This window comes from Natator depressus, chromosome 24 (assembly GCF_965152275.1).
Source record: "Natator depressus isolate rNatDep1 chromosome 24, rNatDep2.hap1, whole genome shotgun sequence".
Taxonomy (NCBI): Eukaryota; Metazoa; Chordata; order Testudines; family Cheloniidae; genus Natator; species Natator depressus.
In genome coordinates, this window is record NC_134257.1 from 18,474,270 (window position 1) to 18,484,984 (window position 10,715).

The following is a 10,715-nucleotide window of genomic DNA, read 5'->3' on the forward strand; positions in this document are numbered from 1 at the left end:
CTGCCGGTGCCCCTCACTCCCAACCCGCAGCCCCCTCCCAGCCCAACCCTGGGCTCCCCCCACTCCCCAGCTCCGCCGGTGCCCCTCACTCCCAACCCGCAGCCCCCTGCCAGCCCAGCCCTGGACCCCCCAACCAGCCCTGCCGGTGCCCCTCACTCCCGACCCGCAGCCCCCTCCCAGCCCAACCCTGGGCTCCCCCCACTCCCCAGCTCCGCCGGTGCCCCTCACTCCCGACCCGCAGCCCCCTGCCAACCCAGCCCTGGGCTCCCCCCTCCCCCCAGCTCCGCCGGTGCCCCTCACTCCAGACCCGCAGCCCCCTGCTAGCCCAGCCCTAGGCTCCCCACCACTTTGCTGTTCTCCGCAGGGTACCAGAAAGACGCCCAGGTCTACAAATGCACCTCGTGCAGCCTAGTGGACTGTCAGCTCCCCCTGGACTGTCCAGGTACATGCTACACCCCCAAGTCCCCACACAGCACTAGGGGGCGCTGTGCTGCGGGATTCCCTGCCATTTCCAGATGATGAACCCAGGAGTCCTGGCCAAACCGAACCCAGGGGATTCTCTTCAACCTCCAGAAAACCCCCTTGTGCTTTCAGCTGAACACAGGATTCCCTGGATAACCAGCCCCCCACTCCACCCCAGAGGTGGCTGTATCTCAGTGCTGGGCAAGGGATTCCCTGCAGGGCGGGGTCCCTCTATAACCAGCCCCTGTGCCCCGCCCCAGAGGTGGCCGCATCTCAGTGCTGGGTGAGGGATTCCCTGCAGGGCGGGGTCCCTCTATAACCAGCCCCCGTGCCCCACCCCAGAGTTGGCCGCATTGCCAGCCCCACCCGGAATCACCCCCGCTCTTTGCCCTGCCAGTGGAGGACGTCTGGAAGAACGAGGGGGAGAGGACAGCTCTGACATGCAGGGTCCCATTCCAGACCCCCCCTGACGTGCGGCATAGCTGGAAGTTTGCCAGGGACGTGAGTGTGGCGGGTGGGGAGGGTCTGTCTCGTGTTGTGGTTGTCTGTTCGGGTAGCAGGAAGACGGGGCGGGGGGCACCTTGGTGGATGGGAGTGGTGAAAGGAAGTAATTTTACTGCGGGGGGAGAGTTTCTGTCTGTCTGCTGCCCTGACTCCATGCCCCTTGCCTCCTACACGCCCTAGTGGCAGCCTTCGAGTCAGCCCAGCCCCCTCGCTCTGCCCCCGGTCCTGAGTTCGATTCCCCTGACGCCTGCCCTTCCTCCCCCCGTCACCCCCTCAACTCGCTCTCCTCTGCACCCCCAGCTCCGGACCCAGGATCTCTCCCTCTTCCGGGACCTGCATATGGGCGCCGGCTCCTCCCTTGTCCTCCGTCCCACGTGGGGCTCGCACCGCGGCACCTACGCCTGCCAGCTAGCCGAGCAGGATGATGTGCTAGCCCGGAAATACTTCTACCTCAATGGTAAGGAGGGGAGTGGGGTCAAGTGGTTAGAGCAGAGGGGCTGGGAGCCAGGACTCCTGGGTTCTAGCCCCAGCTCTGGGAGGGGAGTGAGGTCTCGTGGTTGGAGCCGTGGAGGGGTGGGGCTGGGAGCCAGGACTCCTGGGTTCTGTCTCCCCGCAGTGACTGCCAGCAGCCAGGAGGCAGAGACGGAGCTGCAGGACATGTTCCAAACCATCCTGCAGTCCCCAGTGGGGCACGGGGCCGAGGGCCGGCCCCCCGGGCTCTCAGAGCTGCTGGCCGAGCCCGACTCGCTGCACAAGAGGAACGTGGTGCTGCTGATCGTGGGGCTGGCGCTGAGCGCCCTGCTGGGCACCCTGCTGCTGGGGTGAGCTTGCCGTGAACCCTCCGGATCAGTGCCATGGGCCCCTCCGGCCTAGGAACCTCCCCTGACCAACGGGCCTGACCAACGGGCCCATCCAGCCTGGGACTCTGCCCCCACCAGACCTGACCCATGGACCCGCCCACCCAGCCTGGTATCCAGTTGCAGGGAGTTCCCCAGCTCCCCGCTTTCCGACCAAGCCCTTTGTGGCCCTGAACGCCACACCCTGGGGGGAAACCCTGCCCAGGCCCAAGCCCCACACTGCCCTTCTGGGTCCCAGCTCGGTCCAGCCCCCCTCCATCCACGCACCGGGAGCAACATGCGGAGACGGCAGTGTGATGGGGGCTGGGGGCGGCCTTCCTCCTCTGGCTTGTCCTCCCTCTGCTATGGCTTCCTTCTGACTCTCTCCTCTGTGCGCTCGGGCTTTTCTCCCTCCTTTTCCCCCCCCTTTTCTCTCACTCCCTCTTTTCCTCTCCTCCTCCTCTGCTCTCCTTTGCACTCCCTCCATGCCCCCCATCTTCTCTCTCTCTCCCCCCCCCACAGGGGCATCTGTCGCTGGGCCATGGGCCGGCCCTGAACCCCCCGGCCTGGGCCCTGGACTCTCCTCTGCTCGGCACTCTGCTGCTGGGGTGAGCTTGCCGTGAACCCTCCGGATCAGTGCCATGGGCCCCTCCAGCCTGGGATCCTCCCCCACCACTGCCGGGCCTGACCAACAGGCCCATCCAGCCTGGGACTCTGCCCCCACCAGACCTGACCCATGGACCCTCCCACCCAGCCTGGTATCCAGTTGCAGGGAGTTCCCCAGCTCCCTGCTTTCCGACCAAGCCCTTTGTGGCCCTGAACGCCACACCCTGGGGGAAACCCTGCCCAGGCCCAAGCCCCACACTGCCCTTCTGGGTCCCAGCTCGGTCCAGCCCCCCTCCATCCACGCACCGGGAGCAACGCGGAGACGGCAGTGTGATGGGGGCTGGGGGCGGCCTTCCTCCTCTGGCTTGTCCTCCCTCTGCTATGGCTTCCTTCTCGCTCTCTCCTCTGTGCGCTCGGGCTTTTCTCCCTCCTCTCCCCCCCCCTTTTCTCTCACTCCCTCTTTTCCTCTCCTCCTCCTCTGCTCTCCTTTGCACTCCTTCCATGCCCCCCATCTTCTCTCTCTCTCTCCCCACAGGGGCATCTGTCGCTGGGCCATGGGCCGGCCCTGATGCCCCCGGCCTGGGCCCTGGACTCTCCTCTGCTCGGCACCCTGGGATTTGTACTGTCAATTCTCTGATCAGAATAAACCCAAATTCCAGTCTGAGCTGGGAGTCTGTGTCTGGGCCACAAAAGGGGTTTTTCCTGGCAGTCAGGTCTGGCCCGATGCCCCAGGGTGGCAGTGGGGGGTGCTGTGCTCCTGGGGGTGGGGTGTGGGGGGGTCTCCCCTGGCGGTCAGGTCTGGCCCGATGCCCCAGGGTGGCAGTGGGGGGCGCTGTGCTCCTGGGGTCAGGGTGGGGGGGTCTCCCCGGCGGTCAGGGCTGGCCCGATGCCCCTGGAGGGCGCTGTGCTGCTGGGGTCAGGGTTGGGGGGGTCTCCCCTGGCGGTCAGGCCTAGCCCGATGCCCCTGGGGGGCGCTGTGCTGCTGGGGGTAGGGTGGGGGGGGTCTCCCCTTATGGTCAGGGCGGCTGGACATTTCTGTGATTCTGTGGACACATGCAAGTAGCGGGTGCTGGGGCAGGACCCTGGGGTGAATGGGGATCCCCCCTGAACGGGGGCGGGGTCAGTCGGGGGGAGGGGTAGAGGGAAGTTTGGGGAGCCTCTCGGTCCCCCTGCCCCCCTGCTCCCCCGCCCCTCTGGACTCGCTGCCGCCCCCCAGGGCCCGCGCTGGGGGTGTGCGGGCGGGGAGGGGCGAGGGCCGGGCGGTCCCCACAGCCTGGAAGTTCCCACGGGCTCAGGATCTCCTAATATGGTCAGTGACGCGCGGCGAGGCGGGGAATCCCCCTCCCCCTCCCGGCCGAGCCAGGCCCGGGGCAAACAGAACCGCGTGGACCAGGCGGCGAGAGCGCACGGTGCGTCCGGGCCCGCGGCGCGGGGGGGCTGGAGAAGGGGGATCCCGGGGGGGACGGGGACAGAGCCCTTGTCTGTTGCGGGGCGTCACTGGGTTGCGGGGAGCCCCACGCGAGGGCCCCGCAGAGTTTGGGGGGGGCGGGCTCAGCTGTGGGGGGGGTCTGATCTGCCTCTTCGCTCCGGCCGGGGGCTCCGCTGTTGGGGTCTGGGGCCGGAAGCCCAGCAACGCCTCCCCCCCCCGGGGGGGAGCTGAGACATGGGGGGTCCCCCCAGTTTCCCCCACCCGGCAGCTTTTTCTTTCATTTTCTCCTTCCCTTTGTGTCTCCCCCGCTCCGGCGTCTGCAACTTCCTCATCGGGTGGCGGAACCCAGCCCCCCGCCCCCCCCCCCCCACGTATGGGGAGGGGGAAGCTATGGGGAAGGGAGCTTGGGGGTGCCGGGGAGCAGAGGAGGTGGGGGGATGGGTTTTGGGGTGCAGGGGAGGAGGAGAGGTTGTGGGGGGAGGGGGAGAGGAAGGGGTGCGGGGACTGGTTATGGGGTGGTGGAGGAAGGAGTTATAGGGTGCGGGGGGGGGGAGGAGAGAAGGGGGTGGAGGCGGAAATAATGGGATTTCCCGGACGCCAGGAAATATTTCCAAACAGCGGTGTGAGGAAAGAGGCTGTGATGTGAGGGGGGGGGAGGAGTTTGGGGGGTGTGTGTGATGGGATTGGGGTATGTGACCCATAGGACTCAGGGATCGGGGCCAGTATCTCCCCCCTCCCCTGGTGACACCGACATTGAGCCGGCCCATGTGTGAGGGGGATCGAGATCAAAGGGGGGGGGGGTGAGCCATGGGGGAAGCTGTAGGAATGTGGCCCCCCCTTCTCCTCCCAGCTGTTGTTTGGGGGACAGACAGTGACAACCCCTCCCCCACCATGGTCATCCACAGTGGAGCCCAGCCTGGGAGTCCCCCCCACCCCACCCCTGGGGGATCCCTGGGACCTGTAGGGGAGTGTCTGGGATTTGGGGGGGAACATAAAGGGGGGGGTTCCCCAGGGCTGTGTCCAGGATTCCCCTCCCTGGGAAGTTTTCTTGAAAGTCCCACAACTGAGCGCAGGAGCAGTGTGTGTGTGTGTGTTGCGGGGGGGGAGGAGATTATTGGGGGGTGGCTCTGGGTACCTCTGTGGGACCATGCGGCTGTGTAGCTGTGTGGCTGTATCCTTGTGGCTGTGTGTGTCTCTGTGTGTGATTGTGTATCTTTGTGGTTGTGTGTGTCTCTACGTGCAAATGTGTATCTGTATGGCTGTATCCTTGTGGTTGTGTGAGTGTGTGTCTGGGTGTGACTGTTTATTTGTATGGCTGTATCTTTGTGACTGTGTGTCCCTGAGTGTGACTGTATCTGCCTGACTGCATCTTTGTGGTTGTGTTGGGGGGGGGGCTGTCTGGGTGCAATTGTGCATCTGTCTGGCTGTACTTTGGTGATACGTGTGTGTGTATCTGCGGTTGTGCATCTGCATCTCTGAGTGCCTGTATCTTTGTGAGGGTGTGTCTCTGGGTGGCGGTGTGTATTGATGAGCCTGTATCTGTGATTGTGTGTTGGCATAGCTCTACGCCCGCTGGTGTGAGAGAGAAACAGTGTGTGAGTGTGTCCTTGTAACTGCCCTACATTTTCCCTCTCCCCGGGAGATAAATGAGTGCCAGTTAACTCCAGCTAATTCACACCTCTGGCCTGGTCAGAGCCCCCCACGCACACACGCAGGGTTGGCTTCCCCGACTGTGTCTCTGGCCTCGTCTCTAGACAATCGGCCGAAGGGCGTCCCGATAACCAAGACGGTGCTCAAGGCGGCCGCGCAGGTGGTGTTGAGCAGAACTATGGCTGGCCCTGGGTCGGCGCCGCTGGGTTAGCCCGGGCCAGGGGAGGCTGGAGGCCACCAGCCCCGCGTCCGTACCTGGCCGGGGGTGTCTCGTTGCCTGACTCCACCCCTGAGCCTTTGGGTGTCTTTCCCTCTTTCTGTCTCTGTGTTGGGGGCTGCCTGACTGCATGTGTGTCTGTGTCGTGTGTGTGTGTGTGTGTGTGTGTGCTTCTCTGGGGGTGTCTTTCCCATTCTGCCTGTGTGTGTGTTGAGGGCTGCCCGACTGTATTTGTCTCTGTGTTTCTTTGTGGGTGTCTCCTTCCTTGACACTGCGTGTGTGTCTTTGTGCACCTGTGTGTGTGTGTTGGGGACTGCCCATGTGTGTATCTGTTTGTTTCTCTGGGGGTGTCTCTTACCCTGACTCAGCCCTCTCTGCCTGTAACTCTGCCTGCCGGGTGTGTGGGGAGGCGTCTGTCTGCGAGTGTCTCTCCCCCGCCTCTCGCCCCTGGATTTCCGGAGCAGGCGGCTGTGTTGTAACCCCCTTGCGACACCTCTGGGCTGGTGTGGGTGGGGACACCAGCGGGGACAAGCTGTCCCAGGAAATGGGTCAAGTCCACCCCGGGAGGGGAGAGGTGATACCGGAGTGATGGGCCCATGGAGGGGATCTGATGGGGGGTAGGATGCCAGGGTGATGGGCCCATGGAGGGGATCTGATGGGGAGTAGGATGCCAGGGTGATGGGCCCATGGAGGGGTTCCAATGGGGGGGCAGGATGGCAGGCTGGCCATGGGTCTGAGCCCAGCTGAGCAGACCGTTGCTGATGTAACGGGGCTGCAATCCTGCCATGGTTTCCTGACTCGTGGTGATGTCACCGGCTTGTGTCAGCCCCACAAACCCCCTCCCCCCTGCTCAGGTACCAAGGGGCACCCTGCCCCTTGGAGCAGCTTTAACCCCTCGCTGCCCAGAGCTCCCCTGGGATCCAGCCCCTCAACCCCCTTGAGCCCCATTACCTGACCTCCCCCAGCGGCTCACCGGGGTCCTGTCCCCCCGCAGGACGAGCCCTGCCCGCGCCATGAGAGAGGAGGTGGAGACGGGCGCCCGGTTCCTGTCGCGCCTGGCGAACCGGCACGGCCGGCTGGACAAGGGGCTCGTGGAGCAGTTCGGGGAGCGCCTGGCCGCCGTCCTGCAGGAGAGATACTGCCGGCACTGGTACCCCGAGAACCCTGCCAAGGGACAGGCCTACAGGTACGGGGCCCGGGCGCGGAGGGGGGTGGCGCGGGGATCGGGGTGCCCGCTCACACAGCCGTTTGGCAGAGCCAGGTGCACCGCAGGTGGCCGGTGGGTGGAGCTGTCATGGAGTCCCCGGGCGATGCTCTGGAACGGCTCCCCACGAAGCCAGGCAGGACTCTGGGGAAGTCTCCTCTCTGGGAGCAGCCTGTCTGCAGGACACACAGCTCACCCGGCTTCCACCTTCCTGGGTCTGACCTCGGAGCATTCAGCCTCCTCTGCCCCTCCGTGCGCTTCCCACAGCGAGACCGCTCAGGCGGGGTCCTGGAGCGGCCAGAGGGTCCTGCCCCCCAACTCCGCAGTCAGACGTGACTCTCAGCCAGCCAGTAAAACTGAAGGTTTATTAGACGACAGGAACATGGTCTAACACAGAGCTTGCAGGTGCAGAGAACAGGACCCCTCAGCTGGGTCCATTTTGGGGGGCAGTGAGCCAGAGAACCCCGTCTACCCTTCACTCCATGTCCAAGCCAGCCCCAAACTGAAACTCCCTCCAGCCCCCGCTCCTCTGGGCTTTCCCCTTTCCCCGGGCCAGGAGGTCACCTGATTCCTTTGTTCTCCAACCCTTTAGCTCTCACCTTGCAGTGGGGAAGGGCCCAGGCCATCAGTTGCCAGGAAACAGGGTGTCGGCCATTCTCTGTGTCCAGACCCCTGCACACACCTGCCCTCTAGGGCTCTGCAATGATCATACACCCTTATCCCACCCCCTAGAGACTTAAGAACTGCATAGGGGAAACTGAGGCACCCCCACATTATTCAGAGGAAACATTAAGAACAGTCCCGCTTCGTCACAGGAGCATGTCACAGGATGGGGGCAGCTGGTGGTGCCGTCCATGGGCTGCGTTGCAGGGCCTTATGCCAGGCGGGTCGGTAACACTTTGCCCCGGGCGCGGGGTGGGAGGCTGCAGCCGGCTGGGGGTCCTGTAGGGCCCCTGATGCTCTGACACCCCCCCCCCACTGACCGGCCTCTCCCACCCCAGGTGTATCCGCATCAATCGGAGGCAGCGGGTGGACGAGTCGCTGCTCCGGGCCTGCGCGGGCTGCGGGCTGGAGTACTCGGAGCTGGCACTGCCTTGGGAGCTCTCGCTCTGGATCGACCCGGGGGAGGTCTGCTGTAGGTGAGTTTCCCCCCCTACCCCCGCCCTCTGCTGCTTGGGGTCAGTCCCCTCCCCAGCTCGCGGCGCCCCGGCTGCCTCCGTCCGGCAGGGGACAAAAGCCCTACTACGGCCAGCTGCGCCAGGACTCCTGGGTTCTCTGCTCCGCGGGGACCCCCTTCATGCATGTGGGGCTCGCAGTGCTCCCACCGGGCACTAAACCCTGCCCCATACCCCTCTAGGGGAAGCAGGCTCTGCTCCAGCCCCAGGGTGGGAGGCTGGCTGGCTAAGGGGGGTGGAGAATGGGGCCTTTCCCCTCTAGGGGGCGCCGGTTCTGCTCCAGCCCCAGGGTGGGAGGCTGGCTGGCTAAGGGGGTTGGAGAATGGGGCCTTTCCCCTCTAGGGGGCGCCAGTTCTGATCCAGCCCCGGGGTGGGGGCTGGCTGGCTCGGAGGGGGGGGCGGCACGGGGCCCATTGTGGGCTAATGGGGCCATGGTCCCAATTTTTAAAGCATCCTCTCCCCCCGGCCCTGGGTGCACCTGCCCCCCAACCCAGACTCGGGGAGAACAGCCCGTACTTCACGGTGAGCCCCTCGGAAGGGGGCGGCAGCAAAGGGACCCCGGAGCCCGAGACGTCGGACTATCACTCGGAGTCACCGTCAGAGAGCTCCTCGGAGGACGAGGGATCAGCCCGGCCCCCCCCGGCCCCGGCACCAGCCCCAACCAGACCCGCCCTGCGGGAGCCCAGCAAACAGGTGATGTGTGAATTGGGGGGGCTGGCTCCCCATGGCCCATTTGGTGCCTGAGGTGTGTATGGAGGGGAGGGGGGGGTCCCTGTCCCCGCTGAGAACGGGGCTGAGACCCAGCAAACTCAACACACACACAGGGCTGCTGAAGGGATGAGCCAGAGGGGCCTAGAGTCTGTCCCCCCACAAGCCAGCCAGTCCACCCGCTGGGGGCTGGAGCAGAGCTGGTGCCCCCTAGAAAAAGGCCCCATATCCCCTCCCCCGAGCCGTGCCCCTGCCCTGGGGACAGGTCACAGCAGATGCCCCAGAGGTGGCTGCATCTCAGTGTCGGGCGAGGGGTCCCTGCATAACCAGCCCCCGTGCCCCACCCCAGAGGCAGCCACAGCTCTGCGCTGGGCGAGGGGTCTCTGGATATTTCGGACTCCTGCTAAGGTCTCTTTTCTCTCCCCCAGGCAGCCGAGTTGTTCTATCTCCCAGCCCCCGTGTGGCTCCCCTGCACCACCCAGCGCCTGGTCAGCTACATCCCCACCTACCAGCCCCTCACCTTCTACTACGTCAGCGTCGGAGCAAAGCCCTCGCCGGCGAAGAGATCCAACCCCGACCGGCTGCGGCGCCTCACCCACCGGGCTGCCAAGGCTTAGGGGCGGGGCAGGGAGAGGGGAGAGCCCCCAGCCCCTCTCCCTCCTGCCCTCACATGCCTTCACCCCCCAGTGATCTCCGCCACGCTCTCAGGCTGAGACTGGGTGGAACTCACCACAGCAATGCAAACAGCGCCACCTCGTGGCCACGCAACAAGCCAGGCTGGAAACGGCTGGAAGTCGGGGATGTCCTCCCCCCAACCCAGCTGGTATCTTAAGAGTTAACAGCCCCCCTTCTCGTGCAGGGAGTGAGGCCCCATGGCCGTGGGGCTGAGCCAGTTGAGACTTGGTGTCCTAGGGGACCGTCTGCAGGCAAAGCACATGGGCAAACTTGCTATGGAGAGGAAGATGGGCCTGGAAGCCAGGACGCCTGGGTTCTATCCCCAGTGCTGGGAGGATAGTGGGGGTCTAGTGCTTAGAGCAGGTCGGGGGGGGCTGAGAGCCAGGACTCTTGGGTTCTCTCCCAGCTCTGGAAGGGAAGTGGGGTCTAGTGGTTAGAGCAGAGGGGGCTCGGGGCCAGGACTCCTGGGTTCCATTGTCAGCTCTTCTGACCAGCTTCTGGCAAAAAAACCAAGCACACACACACACACACAAAACCACCGAATCTGTGCCTCAGTTTCCCCGTCTGTAAAACCGGGATGATAACACTCACCTACCTCAGATTGTTGCTGCAGTGCAAACAAACACAGGGGCACTTTATAAAGGCTTTTTCCAGGCTGCATTGCCGGGCAGGGGAAAGGATTGTTCTAATGATTTTAATATATATGCTGTAAATAGGAGCCGATGATCTAATTTATGGAAGCAGAGAGAGCTGTTTAGCAGGGAGGGGCGGGGCGGGGGGGGGTGTTTAACACCAAATCTATTTATAGAGGGGTTTTTTTGCAAAAAAATACAAAAACAAATCCTTTTTCTGTAAAAATTCACAAGTGCCGATTAAAGAGACCTCTGTGGTGACGCAGGAAACTGTCGCGTGGAGCCGTCCTTCCACGGGCGGGGCTGGGGTCTGAGGGGCTGGGCGATTATTTGTGTTACGGCACCAGCTAGCGGCCCGGGGCCTGGCCCGGCCCCCGAGTGTGCCAGTCGCGGCGCATTGTTACTGCTGTTGGGTATATTATGGCTGGGGGGTGGGGAAGGCTGGGAGCCAGCTCTTCTGGGGTTTCTCCCCAGTTCTGGGAAGGGAGTGGGGTCTAGTGGTTAGAGTGGGGGGGGGGTGGCTGGGATTTCTGGGTTTTATTTCAGGGTCTGCTCTGGGACCCTGAGCAGGTAATTTCCCCCTGTTCTCTGAGGACCCCCCCCCCGCCTCTAAAATG

The 10,715-nt window shown here is 64.2% G+C and overlaps 2 protein-coding genes across 2 annotated transcripts in view; both read left to right on the plus strand.

The window, feature by feature from the left end:
• LOC141977560 (hyaluronan synthase 1-like) overlaps nt 1-932 on the plus strand; it is a 36,700-nt gene extending 35,768 nt beyond the window's left edge. The window contains 2 exon segments of the mRNA XM_074939075.1: nt 365-442; nt 805-932. Of these exon segments, the coding sequence (XP_074795176.1) occupies nt 365-442; nt 805-932 (206 nt within the window).
• LOC141977125 (protein BTG3-like) lies at nt 364-10,208 on the plus strand. Its single transcript, XM_074938448.1, has 7 exons — nt 364-442; nt 1,267-1,423; nt 1,583-1,787; nt 6,699-6,890; nt 7,910-8,047; nt 8,578-8,776; nt 9,220-10,208. The coding sequence occupies exons 2-7, from the start codon at nt 1,306-1,308 to the stop codon at nt 9,406-9,408; spliced, it is 1,041 nt and encodes a 346-aa protein (XP_074794549.1). The 5' UTR covers nt 364-442; nt 1,267-1,305; the 3' UTR covers nt 9,409-10,208.
• Nucleotides 10,209-10,715: the final 507 nt, after the last annotated feature.